The sequence below is a fragment of the Haematobia irritans genome, chromosome 1 (genome assembly GCF_050003625.1).
Source record: "Haematobia irritans isolate KBUSLIRL chromosome 1, ASM5000362v1, whole genome shotgun sequence".
Taxonomy (NCBI): Eukaryota; Metazoa; Arthropoda; class Insecta; order Diptera; family Muscidae; genus Haematobia; species Haematobia irritans.
The window spans coordinates 262,307,657-262,325,876 of record NC_134397.1 but is presented as its reverse complement, the minus strand read 5'-3'; the positions used below and the strand labels follow the sequence as shown (position 1 = coordinate 262,325,876).

The following is an 18,220-nucleotide window of genomic DNA, read 5'->3' as shown; positions in this document are numbered from 1 at the left end:
GCGACGACACGCTAAACAACACTACTCTATTATTTATCAACAGTTTTAGTTGTATTATTTTTATACAAAATTATTGGTAAAATCTTTATAAAGATCATCAATTTCTCCAGCGGCATTGTTCCCGAAACGTAGCCATGGCGCTACATTGGTCTCAGGTTGTAAACTTTGCTTTCTTAGTTTGTGTTGTGTTGCAGTTTCAAACGACTGAAGGTGGGTGGATTTTAATGGTCTGATCCAAGAATGATAAACAATTTGTATTGTGCAAAATGTATGCACAATATTATTGATACTGTTATGCTATAAGATCTTTGCTAGATTTTCTTCTTGGCTTTATCTGTGAAAAGGGAGTGATTCATGGTTTGATGCCAAGTTTTTGTTGTTGATTTGCATTCGCATTTGCAACAAAATGTTGACCTTTGGTGATTTATAATTGTTGTTGTTTTACTTTTCTCTTTTGTTTTTGGGAAAATACCAGTTAGTTGTAAACGCCTTCATGAAAAGATTTACGAGTCTTTCTTCGGAGGATCTTGTTTCCGTCGTCTCAACGGTACCCACCAAACTGGATGTTCCTGTAAGTAAATATCGAAGTAAATTTCGATGTGGAAGGAAGCCTTATTAATTGCTACTATTTTTTTTTTTTGCAGCTGCCGAATCTGGCTCTGTGGGAGCTTTACACTACGTAGACGATAATAGTCAATTAGATTTCCTTTTGGACTCTCCACCTGCACCACCTTATGCTGCCATTTTGAAATCGGATTTCTTTACACGTCAAAACCTAATGCGCCTCAAGAATGAGGGTGGACGCAACATTACCGCTGTTATTGTACTAAATGCCTTCAATAATTATACGGAGGAAACGACGGGATTCTCGCATGAGCTACAATGTCCGAATCAATACAGTGGAATTCTTAAACCCAACTCACTGGAGACTGCCACATGTTCGGCAGCAAGTCCGCAGGAGACTTGGAATCCTTGGGGTTCAGGATTGTTGCATGAAGATTTTCCTTTTCCCATTATCATAATACCCGACAATGAGACGGTGGTTAGGCTGATTGAATGCTTTAGAAAATTCAATAATTTCGATTATAAAAATCAACATTTACGTAGCCTTTGTGCCGTAGAAATCAAAAGCTTTATGAGTGCCGCTGTAAGTTCGGAGGTTTGTTGGAGACGTTCGAATTTTATCAATAATTTGGCTCAAACAAGATATTGCGATCCTTTGGAGGGAAAGAATATCTATGCCACATTGTTTCCCCGTAAAATGGTCGACGTGGTGGAAGATTCTCAAAGAGCTGCCCAAGTTGATCGTGAGGAGAAATTCGTAATGGTTACAACACGAATGGACACAACAGGCATGTTCGAAGGAGTATATGGTAAGTGACAATTTCAAAATTTTTATGTATTATGAGAGTAAGCCTAATTTTGATAAATATCAATTAAGAAATAGGCAATCAAAACATGATGAAATATGTTATAGATAGGAAGAATAATCGCCATTTTTTCGACACATTTTCTGTCATCATTTTAAAGCATATTGAATATTTAAAAATTTTGTATCAAAAAATTATTTTGAATTTTTATTTAACATAATTGTCAGTTAAGCAATGGCGTGGCTTGCAATACTCTCTTAAGGAGTGAAAGCTGCAATCTGTGCTCATTGTTAAGATATCTCGAAAAGAGGAAAAATAAATTCGTGTAGATGGGAAGAACACAGAATATTTATTTCAAGGACATATAATCATAAATTGAAAAAAAAAACTATATGATGTCAAACCCATAAAATCCCTTTAGCTACGTCTATGTCATTAATAAAATATATTTGTGTATGAACAAATACTGGCTATCAAAATCCTGCCTGTAATGAAAAAAATTGTAATCACATGATACCTTGAAATTTCCTTCCTAAATATACCTTGATATTCTATATAACTAGATTTTTTTTTAAATATAGTTATAATACAAAAGAAAAAAACAGCCGGTTTACGTGCCGTGTAAATAAGGATAAGAAGGAGGATATCCTTTAAAGTCGAAAAATTGTAATCTTCAAATTCTATTCTTTTTTAAGCGTTGTCGACACCATTTAAGGTTGGAATAAAAGTATGAAAGCTCGTTTTTAAAAAAATTTTTCGAAAATATTTCCACTTTCGCCGGAATTACGTGAGAGAATTTTTACATTTTACATAAAATTTTACTATTAGTATCACAAAAATTTATTTTTAGCACCATTATTATTAGGTCTTGGAAATATTGATAGGACAGTACTGGGGATTGTTCCCCAAAAGTGAGGATGGGGGACGAAATTTTTGATTTGGGGACTTAAGTATTTAATGGAAAATTTTCATAAATTCGCAGATTTTTGTGGGAATTTTTCCAAAATAACATCGAAAGTGGTACAGGCCATAAATTGTGGCACACTCATTTTAAAAACGAGGCACACTTTTTCGTAAAGAAAATCAAGAACTAAACACATCTGTATATGTATTTTTAATTTTTTTATACACTGCGCCACACTGTGAAACAGGGTATTATAAATATTGCTCAGGGCCGGCCCCTGAGTCGATCTAGCCATGTCCGTCTGTCCGTCCGTCAGACGACTTTGATCACATTTTTGTGATCAAAGTCGTCTAGGTCGCAATTTAAGTCCAATCGACTTCAAATTTGGCACGAGTATAATTAATATTACAGCTATGCATGCCACATTTGGTTGAAATCGGTTCAGATTTAGATATAGCTACCATATATATGTTTTTCTAATTTCGGTAAACTTGGCCAAAATACCCATCGTCGAATACTTGTTAAAAGACTCCAATTTTCCTATGCTTCTAATACATATCTATCGACCGATAAAAAATGAATATACTTTTGCAAAGTTGCCTAAAAATTGCTTCAGATTTAAATGTTTCCCATATTTATACCCTGCGCAACACTGTGGAACAGGGTATCATAAGTTAGTGCATATGTTTGTAACACCCAGAAGGAGACGAGATAGGCACATGGTGTCTTTGGCAATAATGCTCAGGGTCTCTGAGTCGATATAACCATGTCCGTCTGTCTGTCCGTCCGTCCGTCTGTCTGTGAACACATTTTTGTGATCAAAGTTTAGGTTGCAATTTAAGTCCAATCGCCTTCAAATTTGGCACATGTTCCTACTTTGGGTCAGAATAGAACCCTATTGATTTTGGAAGAAATCGGTTCAGATTTAGATATAGCTCCCATATATATCTTTCGCCCGATATGCACTAATATGGACCCAGCAGCCAGAGTTTTATACCGATTTGCTTGAAATTTTGTACAAACATAACACTTAGTCGTGTAGTCAGATTTAGATATAGCTCGCATATATATTTTTCTCCCGATATGGACTTATATGGCCCCAAGAAGCCAGAGTTTTGGCCCAATTTGTTTGAAATTTTGCACTAGCGCCTTTTGTGAAGCAACTTTTGTTATTGTGAAAAAAATGGAAAAAAAGGAATTTCGTGTTTTGATAAAATACTGTTTTCTGAAGGGAAAAAATACGGTGGAAGCAAAAACTTGGCTTGATAATGAGTTTCCGGACTCTGCCCCAGGGAAATCAACAATAATTGATTGGTATGCAAAATTCAAGCGTGGTGAAATAGCACGGTGGACGGTGAACACAGTGGACGCCCGAAAGAGGTGGTTACCGACGAAAACATCAAAAAACTCCACAAAATGATTTTGAATGACCGTAAAATGAAGTAGATCGAGATAGCAGAGGCCTTAAAGATATCAAAGGAACGTGTTGGTCATATCATTCATCAGTATTTGGATATGCGGAAGCTCTGTGCAAAATGGGTGCCGCGCGAGTTCACATTTGACCAAAAACAACGTGTTGATAATTCTGAGCGGTGTTTGCAGCTAGTAACTCGTAATACACCCGAGTTTTTCCGTCGATATGTGACAATGGGTGAAACATGGCTCCATCACTACACTCCTGAGTCCAATCGACAGTCGTTATTGGAGCGTTTGAAGGTCGAAATCGCGGCAAAACGGCCCCATATGAAGAAGACAAAAGTGTTGTTCCACCAAGACAACGCACCGTGCCACAAGTCATTGAGAACGATGACACAAATTCAGGAATTGGGCTTCGAATTGCTTCCCCACCCAACGTATTCTCCAGATCTGGCCCCCAGCGACTTTTTCTTGTTCTCAGACCTCAAAAAGATGCTCGCAGGAAAAAAAATTTGACTGCAATGAAGAAGTGATCGCCGAAACTGAGGTCTGTTTTTAGGCAAAACCAAAGGAGTACTACCAAAATGATATCGAAACAGTGGAAGGTCGTTTTAATCGTTGTATCGCTCTTGAAGGGAACTATGTTGAATAATAAAAACGAATTTTGACAAAAAAATGTGTTTTTCTTTGTCAGACCGGGGACTTATCAGCCAACCTGTTACAAATGAACGACTGCATTTATTCTGCAAACATTTGAATTTGGGTTATCTGGGAAAGTGTTTTATAAATGTTTTATAAGTGGACACATTTAGATTGTCATGCAAAAACTGTATTCTCGTTATTATTTTCTCTAATTCTCTAAATGAAATACTTTTATTTATTTTATTTTATTTTCATTATGTAATTTCAAGCCACATAGCGGCCAATTTATGTAAATAATTAAATTAATTAAATAATTAATTAATTAAATAATTAAATAATTAATTAAATAATTAATTAATTACTTTTAAATGTAATAATATAAAAGAAAGTATTATAAGTTAGTGCATATGTTTGTAACACCCAGAAGGAGACCAGATAGACATATGGTGTCTTTGGCAAAAATGCTCAGGGTGGACTCCTGAGTCGATATAACCACGTCCGTCTGTCCGTCCGTCCGTCTTTCTGTGGACACATTTTTGTGATCAAAGTCTAGGTCGCAAATTAAGTCCAATCGCCTTCAAATTTGGCACATGTTCCTAATTTGGGTCAGAATAGAACCCTATTGATTTTGGAAGAAATCGGTTCAGATTTAGATATAGCTCCCATATATATCTTTCGCCCGATATGCACTAAAATGGACCCAGCAGCCCCAGTTTTATACCGATTTGCTTCAAATTTTGTACAAACATAACACTTAATCGTATGGTCAAGTGTGCAAAATTTAGTTGAAATCTGTTCAGATTTAGATATAGCTCCCATATATATCTTTCGCCCGATATGGACTTATATGGCCCCAGAAGCCAGATTTTTGGCCGAATTTGGTTGAAAATTTGCACTAGGAGTACAATTAGTAGTATAGTCAAGTGTGCAAAATTTGATTGAAATCGGTTCAGATTTAGATATAGCTCCCATATATATCTTTCGCCCGATATGGACTAATATGGTCCTAAAAGCCAGAGTTTTGGCCCAATTTGATTGAAATTTTGCACAGGGAGTAGATTTAGCATTGTAGCTATGCGTGCAATTTGGTTGAAATCGATTCAGATATATATATATATATATAGCTTCCATATATTTCTTTCGCCCGATATTCACTTATATGGACCCAGAAGCCAGAGTTTTATCCCGATTAGCTTTAAATTTTGCACTAGGAGTACAATTTGTAATATAGTCATGTGTGCCCAATTTTATTGAAATCGGTTCAGATTTAGATATAGCTGCCATATATATGTTTTTCTGATTTCGACAAAAATGGTCAAAATACCAAAATTTTTTTGTTAAATCGCCACTGCTTAGTCGAAAAGTTTTAAAAATTTTTTTTAACATCTTCACTTGGTGAAGCGGGATTTTCATTCAACTGTGTTACTATTGACGATGTCATCTGTGCTTTTTCGTCCGTTAAGTCTAATGCTTCTGGAAACGATGGATTTCCACTCAAATTCTACAAAATAGTAATACCACATATCGCCGACCACTTCCTTCATTTGGTCAATACCATTATCATGACTTCTAAGTTCCCTCGTGAGTGGAAAACGGCAAGAGTGTGTCCGATTAAGAAAAAGTCAAGTCCGAATTGTCATGAGTATAGGCCGATAGCGCTAATGCCTGTTTTATCTAAGGTATTCGAATATATTTTGAAAAAGCAACTTAATGATTATCTAGAATTTAATAAGTTACTTTCTGATTGTCAATGTGGCTTCAGAAGTCATAGAAGCACAACAATGTTACTGCTTGGCCTAACTGATGCTATAAGGGGGAGTTTCACGCATGATAAAGTATGCGTTTTACTTTCATTAGACTTAGAAAAGGCCTTCGATCGCGTAGATCATTTCATATTGGTAAAAAAGCTTCACCAATACTTCGGCTTCGGCTTTAGTGCCTGCAAACTTATTGCTTCATACCTTACAGGTAGAAAGCAATATGTGCAGATCAATGGAGAAAGATCAAATATTTTGTCGGTAAGGAGTGGAGTCCCACAAGGCTCAATTCTTGGGCCTATGCTTTTCATACTTTTTCTTAATGATTTATTTGCGAATCTTGATATGTTTTGCTCCACTTTTTCGTACGCCGATGATGTTCAGTTGCTTTTTCGGGGGGATGTTAATAATTTAGATGTCTTACAAGCTAAGATTGATTTTGTAACTAATAGTTTATACAGTTGGATGTGTCTCAATAATCTTTCCGTCAATGGTTCTAAGACAAAAGCATTATTTTTTTCATCTCATCCTGATATTGGACTAACTCTTTCTTATAATGGGTGTGATATTGAAGTCGTCCACCATTTAAAATGTTTGGGGGTTACCATTGACGATAGACTTTCATTTGATCTACATATAGACAATGTTATTAGTCAAACGAATTTGACTCTACGCCAACTGTACAACTCTGATTTGATGCTGCCTTTTTCATTCAAAAAGAGACTTGTACATGCTTTGGCAATGCCCAATATTCTATACGGCATTGAGGTTTTTTGTGGCACAAATGCTGGTAACATAAGGAAAGTTAAACTAGCAATTCATAGAATAGTCCGTTATCTACATTCATTGCGTCGATATGACCACATATCTCCTCATGTCCAGGATTTCCTGGGGTGCCCATTTTCGAGTTTTATTGACTTCAGATCACTTGTTCTTTTCCACAAAATTTTCAGTGCTCAGTCACCTCGATTTCTCGTGGACTTATTTTCATTTGGCCGATCGCGGAGAAATCAGATTGTTGTACCTCTTGCCAGAGGTCGTATGGACAAGTCATTTCAGGCTAGAATCGCCAGATCTTATAACTGTCTCCCTACTAATTTAAAGGACTTCTCGATTTCTGATTCGACATATCGTAAAAGATTACTCGATCATCTTGGATCACCTGCATGAAGCTTATCCAAACTCGAGTTAGTAGTGCTGCTTTGTTGTGCTTGGTTGAGTAAATAATATTTTCTTATTTTGTCTTTTTTCAATCATAATGGGAACTAAAAATGTTTTGTCATATTTCATTTTCTTTATATTTTTTTTATCATATTATTAATTATAATTGTCATATTTCATTTTTTGTCATATTATTAATTAATCTATTTTATACCTTATATATGTAATTATACTTTTTATATACTCGCATATATTTTCACATTGTCATAACTTCAATTATACTTTAGTCACGGTTAGTAGTCCATTGTAATTTACATAAATTGGCCGCTATGTGGCTTCAAATTACATAATGAAAATAAAATAAATAAAATAAATAAATTACTCTAATTTTCCTAAACTTCTAATACATATATATCGAGCGATAAATCATAAATAAACTTTTGCGAAGTTTCCTTAAAATTGCTTCAGATTTAAATGTTTCCCATATTTTTTTTACTAACATTCAATTAATTAATTTTCTAATTGAATGTCAATTAATTTTTTAATTGATACTACCATTTCTGTGATTGAAGACATTACAATTAAAAAATTAATTGGATCAATTAATTTCGTGATTGAATCAGAAAAAAAATTTTTGTGTGTAGGAAGACAGTTTTGAATAATTTTAAGACTTCCACTACGCAACGAATATGGTACACAGAACAACAATTTTTGTGATTCAATCATGAAATTGAATCGCGAAATTGATGGTATCAATCATAGTTTATATTATAAAAATAATTCATTAACAATTTAATTGATTTCATTAGAAAATTTAAATTAATTTTTTGATTTAATTAATAATAACTTAATTGATGTTAATTACAAAACTCAATAAATTGAAAAAAAAAAAATTGTCAATCATTGACTTAATGTTTCTAGTATATCATTTACAAATTTAATTAAAGCTTGTATACAATTCTTTTTTTTGTATCTCAAATTTTAATAGTAGACTTATAACTTTTGCAAAAAGTTCTGTAAACAAAGAAGATTGATTTCATACTCAAATGTTTAATATTTATTTATATTAAGTAAGAAATATTTTATATATATTACATTTAAGGTTTAGTCCAAGATTAACTTTGACACCTGTACTTTTTCCTTTAGAATATCACTCAATATCGAGTTGATTTATGCAAACAAGTGCAGAAATTTGTTTATGTTTAGTGGTGGGTTTACCCACAACCCTTATGAGTTGCACTTAGCCGATGAAAACGTCAATTTGAAAAATACGTTTTATTTTATTGCCTCATTCCATTGTTATTTTATGTGTTTTGTTTAGTTGTGTTAATTTATTTTTGTTTGTAAATATGACAGTCATATTCATAGGAATGACTCAGAATTTAGATTGCAATCGTTACCATGCTCTGCTTTCGACCAACTTGTCATGGGTTTTATCCCATTTTCAGCCGAATAGTAAAAGTTTTTCAGCATGTAATAACAGACTGCCACCATATCTAACCCAACCTATAGCGGCATGGTAGAATATATATGGGAATTAATTTACTGTGATGTTATCGAAAAAATCGAACCGAATATGATTAAATATATTAAGTATCGTCTCCCAGAGTAAATTCTATGGAAAACTCAATTGCCATGGTGGTCTGCGGAAAAATTGCTTTGAACTCGGCAAGATCTTGGAAAGCTCTGAAAGGCCAAAATGTTCATAAAAACAATATGAGGGGTAATAAACAAAACTGGACTATATATCGATGCCCTCATTCCAGAGTACGCTAAGTCGACTTAGCATGTTTTGATGGAGTTCTCTGTTTTTTATTCGGATTGATGTGAATTGCATCCTCTCAAAAAAAATCGAATTTATTGCACATTTCTATCAAAAGTTATGGTTAATATTGTGTGTTACTTAGCCTGTGTCTAAAGTTTTAAAAAATGTTCAATCCAAAAAGGGCAAAAAGCTGTGTTCGATCTAAAGTAATTTTTAGCCATGTTCTATTATCACTATTTTGAGTTTGTACATACTAAAAAAAATTATAATAAATATGATTTTAAGACCGAAAATAAGGGAATTTCTATCTTATATGGGTTTTAGGAAATTTCAAAAAAACAAAACTTGTTTCTTGTTTCCTGTAAAATTCACTTTTTAGACTTAGTGCACTTTGGAAGTGCACGAAATGAAATGTTGATGGAAGGTAACCGAAGTAGCCAGTTCACAATGGACTGAATAGTCTAAGTGAGCCTGAATCTTAATCGGGCTGTCACTTTAACCTAACCGAAGTAGCCAGTAAGTGGTGAAAAGCGAATGGGACTCGTGAACAAATCAGGCTAATGCAGTACATCTAAAAAGTGTACCGAATCAATGCCATTAGGGGCAGTGTTGCCAGTATTTTCAGGCTTTCACAAGAGTAGAAAAATGTCAAGCAGAGTAAAATTTATATAAGCGCTTGGGGGCCCGACCCAAACCAAATAATATCCTGTGTGCATGAGGAAAGCAAAGGTATTTTTATATTTTGAGGCTTCTCTAGGTGGCAGCCCGATGTATCAGGCTCACCTAGACTACACTGAAAAAACAGTGAACCCACCAGGAAAGATAACTTTCGATTAATTTTAGAAAATTTGGAACTTTTTTAGAAAATTTTAACTAAACGGTATTACAAGCGCTGGCATCACTCCGATATGACAAAAATAAGTAAATATTTTTCGACAAATTCAAGAAAATTTATTAGACATAACTAAATTTTTTAGTAGTTGAAGAAAATTTTGTAGTTTTAAGAGAAATCTTGGAGTTCAAAATTGCAAGAATGTCTTTAGTGACATACGAAGTTCATGATGGACACATTTTTGGTAAAATTTGCAAATTTAAAGAAATAATGAACTATTTTGTAAGAAATACGAAATTAGGAAATCTTTATGCTTTATTTGTGTATAACTTTTTCCCGTTTTTTAGTTCATTTAACTAATATACGCAAAAAATTATTTGACTAAAATAAACTTTTTCCAAACATAATGATTCTATGAACTAATATAAAGTTAATATGGCTTTAGTGAAATAGAGAGTTCACTTTTTTTTGAGTGTATTCAGTCCATTGTGATACCACATTGGTGATTCGCTACAGTAAAAAAAGTGAACCCTATACTTCACTAAAGCCGATTTAATTCTATTTTAGGTACACAGAAAAAATTTTACGAAAATTTTTCCAATTAAAATTTTAAAATTAATTTAATATTCAATTAAAAATTTAATTGAATCAACAAATTTTTTAACCCTCTAATCCCTCCTTTAGGCGGGTTTCATTAAATAAGGAAGATTTTAGTAAAACACACCCTAAGACAACAAAAATGAATAAAATAAAAACAATACTTAACACGTTGGCTGATAAGTCCCCGGTCTAACAAAGAAAAACACATTTTTTTTTTGTCAAAATTCGTTTTTATTATTCAACATAGTTCCCTTCAAGAGCGATACAACGATTATAACGACCTTCCAATTTTTTGATACCATTTTGGTAGTACTCCTTCGGTTTTGCCTCAAAATAAGCCTCAGTTTCGGCGATCACCTCTTCATTGCAGCCAAATTTTTTCTCTGCGAACATCCTTTTGAGGTCTGAGCACAAAAAAAAAGTCGCTGGGGGCCAGATTTGGAGAACACGGTGGGTGGGGAAGCAATTCGAAGCCCAATTCAGGAATTTTTGCCATCGTTCTCAATGACTTGTGGCACGTTGCGTTGTCTTGGTGGAACAACACTTTTTTTCTTCTTCATATGGGGCCGTTTTGCTGCGATTTCGAGCTTCAAACGCTCCAATAACGCCCTATAATAGTCACTGTTGATGGTTTTTCCCTTCTCAAGATAATCGATAAAAATTATTCCATGCGCATCCCAAAAAACAGAGGCCATTACTTTGCAAGCGGACTTTTGAGTCTTTCCACACTTCGGAGACGGTTCACCGGTTGCTGTCCACTCAGCCGACTGTCGATTGGACTCAGGAGTGTAGTGATGGAGCCGTGTTTCATCCATTGTTACATATCGACGGAAAAACTCGGGTGTATTACGAGTTAACAGCTGCAAACACCGCTCAGAATCATCAACACGTTGTTGTTTTTGGTCAAATGTGAGCTCGCGCGGCACCCATTTTGCACAGAGCTTCCGCATATCCAAATATTGATGAATGATATGACTAACACGTTCCTTTGATATCTTTAAGGCCTCTGTTATCTCGATCAACTTCATTTTACGGTCATTCAAAATCATTTTGTGGATTTTTTTAATGTTTTCGTCGATAACCACCTCTTTTGGGCGTCCACTGCGTTCACTGTCCTCCGTGCTCATTTCACCACGCTTGAATTTTGCATACCAATCAATTATTGTTGATTTCCCTGCGGCAGAGTCCGGAAACTCATTCTCAAGCCAAATTTTTGCTTCCACCGTATTTTTTCCCTTCAGAAAACAGTATTTTATCAAAACACGAAATTCCTGTTTTACCATTTTTTTTCACAATAACAAAAGTTGATTCACAAAAGACGCTCTATCTCACAAACTAATTGACTTACAGACATCAAATTTTGACACGAATCATTTGAAGGTTGGTACTATATAAAAATGATATGCATTTAATACTAGCGACGCCATCTATGTGTCAGACCTGGGACTTATCAGCCAACCTGTTAGGTTAGGTGGCAGCCTGATGTATCAGGCTCACTTAGACTATTCAGTCCATTGTGATACCACATTGGTGAACATCTCTCTTATCACTGAGTGATGCCCGATTCCATGTTAAGCTCAATGACAAGGGACCTCCTTTTTATAGCCGAGTCCGAACGGCGTTCCACATTGCAGTGAAACCACTTAGAGAAGCTTTGAAACCCTCAGAAATGTCACCAGCATTACTGAGGTGGGATAATCCACCGCTGAAAAACTTTTTGGTGTTCGGTCGAAGCAGGAATCGAACCCACGACCTTGTGTATGCAAGGCGGGCATGCTAACCATTGCACCACGGTGGCTCCCAAAAACTCCAACTTAATACCCACCTTAAACTTGAGAAGTCTAATTTTTGTTTAGTTTTAGAGAAGGTCTCCCTTCCCGTCCCAATATCGAAAAATAATATAGCGTATATTGTGTAGACGTCCCAGAAAATCTCAAGCAAATTATAAGCCCAATTTTTAAACAGCAGGGCAAGGGGAGGCTCCTCTTCCCTTCCGAATACCACAAAATCAAATATCCATTATAATAATATAACCTACCCCACATCTTCTGTAAATTTCAAGTAAATTGGAAAAATTTAATTGTTTCAAGGTATGTACTTGGGGGGAAAGGAAGTCTCCCTGTGCCCTTTTATTTTTCTCCGACCAAATATTAAAAAATCATATAAAGGGTGGTTAAAATTTCAAGGGCCGATGTTGATTTTGAATAAAACACAAACTATTTAGGAAATTATTGTAATTTTATTTTATTATGATATATTGGTATTACTCAATTATGTATGAAACAAAATATCCGCCAAATGGGCGCCGCGACCTCGGTAGCACACCTTCATCCGATGGTCCAAATTTTCGATGTCGCTGAGGCATAATGGAGGTTCTATGCCGTTAATGTGCCGAATTATCTCATCCTTTAGCTCTTGAATTGTTGCTGGCTTATCGACGTACACCTTTTTTTCAAATAACCCCAAAGAAAAAAGTCCAATGGTGTCAAATCACATGATCTTGGCGGCCAATTGACATTGCCATTACGTGAGATAACACGGCCATTGAATTTGTTGCGCAAAAGAGCCATTGTTTTTTCGTTAGTTGTGTGGCAAGTGGCAACGTCCTGCTGAAACCACATATCGTCCACATCCATATCTTCCAATTCGGGCCATAAAAAGTTCGTTATCATCTCACGATATCGAAAACCATTCACAGTAACTGCCTGACCGGCCTCATTTTGGAAAAAATACGGCCCGATGATGCCGCCAGCCCATAAACCGCAACAAACAGTCACTCTTTGTGGGTGCATTGGTTTTTCGACAATCACTCTTGGATTCTCATTCGCCCAAATGCGGCAATTCTGTTTATTGACGAATCCACTGAGGTGAAAATGTGCCTCATCACTGAAGAGGACTTTCTTCGAAAATTGATCATCCACTGTTGCCATTTCTTGGAACCATTCTGCCCATTCACGACGTCCATGGTTCAAATTGAGTAAGTCTGAAATAGAGAAATGTCAAATAAAATTCGGAAAAAACTTGGCATTAGGTGTGGTTCATATTCAACATCGGCCCTTACAATTTAACCACCCTTTACCTCATATAAATTTCTCCGTAAAATTTCAGTAAGTCGACAAATTTTAGTTTTTCCGCTGTTCTTTAAAAAAGTGGGACAAAGGGGTGGTCCCCTCCTCGACCAAATATCGAAAGTAGCTGTTCTTTGCCTAGACGCCCCCTTCAAACTTCCCTGAAAATTTCAAGCAAATCGGATAATTTTGTTCCAATTTTCAAAAAGTCGGGCAAGGGGGAGGTCCCCCTTCCTGTCCAAATATTAAAAAATCAGGTACCCCATAATAAATTCATAACCTCACGGCGTGTTCTATGTAAATCTCAAGTAAATCAGAGAATGTTTGTTTTTTACAGTATTTTAAAGAAAAGTCGTACAAAGGGGTGGTCCACCTCCGCAACCAAATATCGAAAAATAAAGTAGCGGGTCTTCGTCTAGGCATCACCACTAATCTTCCTGGGAAATTTCATCCAAATCGGGGAACTTTGGGCCAATTTTGAAAAAGTCGGGCAATGGGGATATCCCCCTCCCCCACCAGATATCAAAAAATGAGATACCCTTTTTTCAGCACATGATTACCCTCTGCGTTATCCGAAAATTTTTCATGTGAAAAAATAATATTATTTTATAACAAAAGAATTGAATTCAAATGAATTCAAATTATAAATATTTGTAATGTGCGCTGTATGTAAAAAAAGATTTTCCCGCTTTCCCCTTGAAACTTTTCTTGAATTTTTTTACTATAAACCTTACGGAGCCCGTGGAACCGTGGAAATCGGTTCGTGCGTTCTGGAGTTAATACGTCAGGAAGAAAAACCCGACTTATTTTTATATATTAGATTAAAAAGCAAACACACAAAGATTTTTTTCTGATTCAATCACGAAATTAATCGATCCAATTAATGTTTTAATTGAAATGTCTTCAATCACAGAAATGATAGTATCAATTAAAAAATTAATTGACAGTCAATTAAAAATTAATTGATCCAATTAAAAAATCAATTGATACTATTAATTTGTGAAATTGATTTTTATTTCAATTAAAAAAAATGTTGAATCAATTAAATTTTTAATTGAATATTTTTTAAAACTCAATTAAGATTTTAATTGGAAAAATTTTCGTGAAATTTTTTTCTGTGAAATTATTGATATGAAAAAAAGGTTCATTCAGGTTTAATTTGGGTCCAGTTGAAGTGAAAATGCTATATATTTATGTCCCGAAATTCTTAAAATATTCCTTATAAGGCTGGCTTATGACTTCATTCCTATCGAATGTACTGTAGAATGCACCCCTCAAATTGTATTCCAATGCGAACAATTGGGATACGCAAATTAACTAAATACATGCACCACCGGCATCAAACAGAAATAAAAACACGTGCTATTCCACCCAAAGCAGAGTAAAAAAAAAAAACAAAATAAAATCAAATAAGTTAAAACGATCAGAGGACAGACATAACGCATTTGTATGTATATTTCATATGAAATTGCTTTTATTGGCGCATACATCCACTGGCTTCATATTCATCTAAATGTATTTTTGTACCTGTTCTATTGAGTCTTACAACCCCTTTTTCAGAGATAGCATAAGGTGCAAACACCGGAAATAACAATAGTTCCAAATATTCACATTAATGCATAACAAACACAAGCACACATTTACTTTGAATTTTCTTCTAATGACAAACGATTATCTTTATGCGAGGATAGTTTGGAAAATTTGTCTATTTATTTTGTAAACATTTTTTTGACATATTTGTTACATTGTGCAATGGTTAACACCCATGTTCCGAAATTCGGAATCGCATAATTTTCATTTGGCCATAAGACCCTAAACCTGAATAGTTCTCTTTTTAATATGAAGTTCAAATTAAAATTGTATTGTAGTCCGAAAGTATCTCTATTATTTCGTTACAAGAAAAATAAATTCTTGCGATTCTGAATATCGGAAAATGGAGTCAAGAATAAAGCCGCTATTTACAAAAGTTGCCACTCTTGCAGTGTCGACAGTGTTCATTTATGCCTTTTGTCGTCTAGCAAGTATCTGTTGACTCTAAGTCACTTGTGAATGTGAAGTTAGAAATAATGCGAGTGGTTTGTTCAGGAGGGACGCTTTTATATGTGAAATTTTCTCCGTTGTTGTTGTTGTAACAGTTTTTTTGCGATTTCATCTTTTTTTGTTTTTCGGAAATATTACCCCACCTGTGAGAACTCCCTTTTGCACTATACAGAGTTTCGACTTTGTATCCATAAATACCACATACGAATGGCGCCCAACATACGACAAGAACTCAACGCTTGGTTTCTGCCAGTAGGGATAATGGTTTCCATTTGAGCCAAAAATAAACTACCAAAATGTGGAGAAAATTCTATAAAAAAACTTCTTTAAAAAGTTTTGTAAAAATTTTATTTCTATAGAAAATTTTGTCAAAATTTTATTTCTACAGAAAATTTTGTCGAAATTTCATTCTTTAGAAAATTTTGTCAACATTTAATTTCTATGGAAAATTTTGTCAACATCGAAAATTTTGTCAACATTTTATTTCTACAGAAAATTTTTGTCAAAATTTTATTTCTATAGAAAATTTTGCCAAAATTTTATTTCCATTGAAAATTTTGCCAAAATTTTATTTCCATAGAAAATTTTGTCAAAATTTTATTTCCATAGAAAATGTTGTCAAAATTTTATTTCTACAGAAAATTTTGTCGAAATTTTATTCTATACAAAATTTTGTCAACATTTTATTTCTATAGAAAATTTTCCATTGACAATTTTGCCAAAATTTTATTTCCATAGAAAATTTTGCCAAAATTTTATTTCCATAGAAAATTTTGTCAAAATTTTATTTCCATAGAAAATTTTGTCAAAATTTTATTTCCATAGAAAATTTTGTCAAAATTTTATTTCTACAGAAAATTTTGTCAACATTTTATTTCTATCGAAAATTTTGTCAACATTTTATTTTTATCGAAAATTTTGTCAAAATTTTATTTCCATAGAAAATTTTGTAAAAATTTTATTTCTATAGAAAATTTGTCAAAATTTTATTTCTGTCGAAATTTTATTCTATAGAAAATTTTGTCAACATTTAATTTCTATGGAAAATTTTGTCAACATTTTATTTCTATCGAAAATTTTGCCAAAATTTTATTTCCATAGAAAATTTTGTCAAAGTTTTATTTCCATAGAAAATTTTGTCAAAATTTTATTTCTACAGAAAATTTTGTCGAAATTTTATTCTATGTTATAGAAAATTTTGTCAACATTTAATTTCTATGGAAAATTTTGTCAACATTTTATTTCTATCGAAAAATTTGTCAACATTTTATTTCTATCGAAAATTTTGTGAACATTTTATTTCTATAGAAAATTTTGCCAAAATTTTATTTCCATTGAAAATTTTTCCAAAATTTTATTTCCATAGAAAATTTTGTCAAAATTTTATTTCCATAGAAAATTTTGTCAAAATTTTATTTCCATAGAAAATTTTGTCGAAATTGTATTCTATAGAAAATTTTGTCGACATTTAATTTCTATCGAAAATTTTGTCAAAATTTTATTTCCATAGAAAATTTTGTAAAAATTTTATTTCTATAGAAAATTTTGTCAAAATTTTATTTCTACAGAAAATTGTGTCGAAATTTTATTTCCATTAAAAATTTTGTCAAAATTTTATTTCCATAGAAAATTTTGTCAAAATTTTATTTCCCCCTGTAAAAATTGGGGGATCTGATTTGATATGGTTAGATCTGAGCCAAGATATGGTCAGATCTGAGCAGATCCGAAAAATGGGTATATCTGGTCAGATCTAAATACTATGAAATTGGATCTGATCAGATCCGTAGTTCAAAATGTCACTCCGATTTACTTGACAGACTTGCACAGACAATACAATCAACATTTTGACAATGTGTGTCAAATTTGGTCAAAATCGGCTCAGATTTAGACAAAGCCCCCATGTAAATCATTTTCCGATTTGGTTAAAAATGGCAGGCAGATTTTCCTTGTAAAATCGTCACTGCTAAATCGAAAACTTGTCCACGAAAAAACTTTAATACATAACGATAAACCATAAATGTAATTTTGCAATTTTGCCTAAACATTACTTGAGATTTAAATATTTTCCATATTTTTTTACTAACATTGTGTTCCACCCCTGGCCGTTAACATACTTGAATTTAAGTCTATAGATTTTTTAGAAGTCTCACATATTTTGTCCAGATTGTAGCCCGTTATATATATCACCCAATAAATTTGAAGGATTTGAGATGGTATCGAAAATGTAGATCTGCAAAGTGGTACAGGGTATAATATAGTCGGCCCTGTTCCAATTTTAGACTTTCCCTACTTGTTTAATTGTATCAATTAATTCTTTACACAGAAAAAAAAAATCGCGAAAATTTTTCCAATTAAAATTTTAATTGAGTTTTAAAAAATATTCAATTAAAAATTTAATTGCATCAACAATTTTTCAATTGAAACAAAAATCAATCACAAAAATTAATAGTATCAATTAATTTTTTTAATTGATCCAATTAATTTTTTAATTGACCTTCAATTGATTTTTTTAATTGATACTATCATATCTGTGATTGAAGACATTTCAATTAAAAAATTAATTGGATCAATTAATTTCGTGATTGAATCAGAAAAAACATTTTTGTGTGTACGTTTCAACGTCAATCGAATTTTTTTTATTGCAAGTATTTTGGTATTTTTTTCT

General features: G+C 33.4%; 1 protein-coding gene across 1 annotated transcript in view; it reads left to right on the top strand.

The window, feature by feature from the left end:
• The first annotated feature begins 7 nt into the window (after positions 1–7).
• The window catches only part of Nct (Nicastrin), a 47,274-nt gene continuing 29,061 nt past the window's right edge, over positions 8–18,220 (top strand). The window contains exons 1-3 of the mRNA XM_075291694.1: positions 8–210; positions 476–571; positions 645–1,373. Of these exons, the coding sequence (XP_075147809.1) occupies positions 135–210; positions 476–571; positions 645–1,373 (901 nt within the window). The 5' untranslated portion in view covers positions 8–134. The remainder of the gene's footprint in view (positions 211–475; positions 572–644; positions 1,374–18,220) is intronic.